Below are 3053 nucleotides of genomic sequence, written 5' to 3' on the forward strand. Positions count from 1 at the left end.
GCCCACCAATGGCAGCCCCACCTTCTTCGAGGACTTCCAGGCTTTCTGTGCCACACCGGAGTGGCGCCACTTCATCGACAAGCAGGTGCCCAGAGGCAGGGGCCCGGGAAGAGGAGGGGGCCCGGGAAGAGGAGGGGGCCCGGGGCGCCCATCCAGCACCGTCTCCTCCCTGCCCAATGCTCCAGGTGCAGCCTACCATGTCGCAGTTCGAAATGGACACGTACGCCAAGAGCCACGACCTCATGTCAGGTTTCTGGAACGCCTGCTATGACATGCTCATGAGCAGTGGGCAGCAGCGCCAGCGGGAGCGCGCCCAGAGCCGTCGGGCCTTCCAGGTGTGTGCCCGCAGTGGGGTTGGGGATGGGGACCCGCTCCACACCTGCGCCCGGGGGTGGTGGAGAAACCTGGGCAGCGCCCACAGCCGCTCGAATAATGACCGCCCTCGACTTCCTCTTCCCAGGAGCTGGTGCTGGAACCTGCGCAGCGGCGCGCACGCCTGGAGGGGTTACGCTACTCCGCGGCGCTGAAACAGCAGGCAGCGCAGCACTCGACTGCCTTGCTGCACTGGGGGGCGCTGTGGCGCCAGCTCTCCAGCCCCTGTGGGGCCTGGGCGCTGAGGTGAGCAGGGCTCCAGGGGGCGGGGCCTAGGTGCTGAGATGGACAGGGCTCCAGGGGGCGGGGCCTGGGCGCTGAGAGGGACAAGACTCCAGGGAGAGGGGCCTGGGCGCTTAGAGGGGGCAGGGCTCCAGGAGTGGTGGCATCTGGGAGAAAGCAGTGTGCCCACAGCCTTTTATACTCTCGTCCCCTACACCCTCTCACCTCTGTGACCACCACTGGTCACTTTCGTGCAGAGACACCCCCACTCCCCACTGGAAGCTGTCCAGCGCTGAGACGTACTCGCGCATGCGTCTGAAGTTGGTGCCCAATCATCACTTCGACTCTCACATGGAAGCCAGCGCCCTGCGGGACAATCTGGGTGAGCGGGTATGCTGAGCGAGGTTCACCAACCCGAATGTGCATCCCGGTTAGCTCTGGCTGAATGCTCTTGGTTCTTTGCAGGTGAGGCCCCCCTGACACCCACCGAGGAGGCCTCGTTGCCCCTGGCAGTGACCAAAGAAGCCAAAGTGAGCATCCCACCTGAGGAGCTGCAGGAAGACCAGCTGGGAGATGAGGAGCTGGCGGCCCTGGAGACTGCGTGAGTGGGGCTGGAGCCGTCAGGCCACCACCCAATCTGTTCCAGCACGTGCACACCTGCTAGGGATTGAGCCCCTGGGCCCTGGTTCTGCTGCCCCACTTCAGTCCCCTGAAAGGCTGTCCAAAATCAGGTGGTCTGGGTGACAATCTTCAAACAGGGGTGGTTGTCACGCTTTAATGACTAGGCACCCCAGAGCAGGACTGAGGGATGCAAGCCAGGGTGGGGGCCTGGGTGCAGGGGCACAGGGGACAGAGGTTGGAACCCTCTGGTGGGTATACAGACACCTAGGTGGGTAGGGGGCTGGAGCTGGGTCCAATGGGTGCCTGCCTTAGGCAGCTCCTCCCTCTCTGGGCGACATGAATGCACCTACCTCATCACTCGATGGCACTTGGAGAGTGTGGCCCTTGGGCTCCTCAGGAAGGGAGCTGCAGGCCTGGAGTCTGAACAGGTCCTGGTCCCCAGGATGGAGGCAACGGAACTGGATGAGCAGCGTGAGAAACTGGTGCTGTCAGCCGAATGCCAGCAGGTCACGGTGGTGGCTGTGGTGCCGGGGCTGCTGGAGGTCACCACCCCTGGTCACGGTGGTGGCCGTGGTGCCGGGGCTGCTGGAGGTCACCACCCAGCACGTGTACTTCTACGACGGCAGCACGGAGCGCGTAGAAACCGAGGAGGGTTCGTCCCTATGGGCAGGCTGGGGGCATGGCAGGCAACGCTGTGCTCTGGTGGGGTCTGAGCGCTTAACACCCCGCACGTCCCCGCAGGCATCGGCCACGACTTCCGGCGGCCCCTGGCCCAGCTGCGTGAGGTCCACCTGCGCCGTTTCAACCTGCGCCGCTCTGCGCTTGAGCTCTTCTTCATCGACCAGGCCAACTACTTCCTCAACTTCCCTTGCAAGGTGGTGGGGACCCCCGCATCTCCCTGCCAGGGTTCCAGGCCCCCGCCCTGCCCCGTCCCACCCCACACCCAGGTACGGAACCAGGTGTACTCGTGGCTCCTGCGCCTGCGGCCCCCCACCCAAGGGTACTTGAGCAGTCGCTCCCCCCAGGAGATGCTGCGTGCCTCAGGCCTTACCCAGGTGAGAGCCCCGGAGTGAGGGGGTTGTGAGGGCAGGACCCCCAGGCTGAGGAAGTGCCAGGGCCGCCCAACAGGCTCACCTGTTACCTGCCCTGGTCCCCAGAAATGGGTACAGCGTGAAATATCCAACTTTGAGTACTTGATGCAACTGAACACCATCGCGGGGCGGACCTACAACGACCTGTCTCAGTACCCGGTGGTGAGGCCCTACTCTGCACCCCCCCACCCTGTCACCCAGTGTAGGCACCTGCTGGTGGGCATGGTCCTCAGCTTGGTCCTGGGTAGGCTGGCCCTGTTCCCTGACAGCCCCACACTTCCACAGCCCCCTTCCCTCCTGGCCCCTGCTTCCCCTAGAGGAGTCTCAGGACTGTGCCCTGTCTCCCTGCACCCCCACGCCCAGCATGCCCCTGGCCTGTGGGCCTGGGCCATCTTCCTGAGGGTGAGCACAGGGTGGGGGCAGGTAAGCCACCAGGGCCCTCATGCAGCCCCTGCCTGGGTGGGCGGCCAGTTCCCCTGGGTCTTGCAGGACTATGTGTCCCCAACCCTGGACCTCAGCAACCCAGCCGTCTTCCGGGACCTGTCCAAGCCCATCGGTGTGGTGAACCCCAAGCACGCCCAGCTCGTGAGAGAGAAGTGAGCAGCAGGCGGGGCCTGGCTTTCTGGGCAGGTGGGCCGGGGAGGGGTGGGCTTCTGCTGACTGCCCTCCCCTGGCGGCAGGTATGAGAGCTTTGAGGACCCCGCGGGCACCATTGACAAGTTCCACTACGGCACCCACTACTCCAAT

At 64.7% G+C, this 3053-nt stretch overlaps 1 protein-coding gene across 1 annotated transcript in view; it reads left to right on the top strand.

The window, feature by feature from the left end:
* Positions 1–3053, top strand: part of NBEAL2 (neurobeachin like 2) — a 28919-nt gene that overhangs the window by 16218 nt on the left and 9648 nt on the right. Inside the window, 11 exon segments of the mRNA XM_027769293.1 lie at positions 2–85; positions 186–335; positions 461–618; positions 852–976; positions 1060–1195; positions 1658–1757; positions 1807–1867; positions 1957–2270; positions 2373–2468; positions 2778–2902; positions 2987–3053. Coding sequence (XP_027625094.1) covers positions 2–85; positions 186–335; positions 461–618; positions 852–976; positions 1060–1195; positions 1658–1757; positions 1807–1867; positions 1957–2270; positions 2373–2468; positions 2778–2902; positions 2987–3053 — 1416 coding nt within the window.

The sequence above is a fragment of the Tupaia chinensis genome, unplaced genomic scaffold, assembly GCF_000334495.1.
Source record: "Tupaia chinensis unplaced genomic scaffold, TupChi_1.0 Scaffold149184_1, whole genome shotgun sequence".
Taxonomy (NCBI): Eukaryota; Metazoa; Chordata; class Mammalia; order Scandentia; family Tupaiidae; genus Tupaia; species Tupaia belangeri.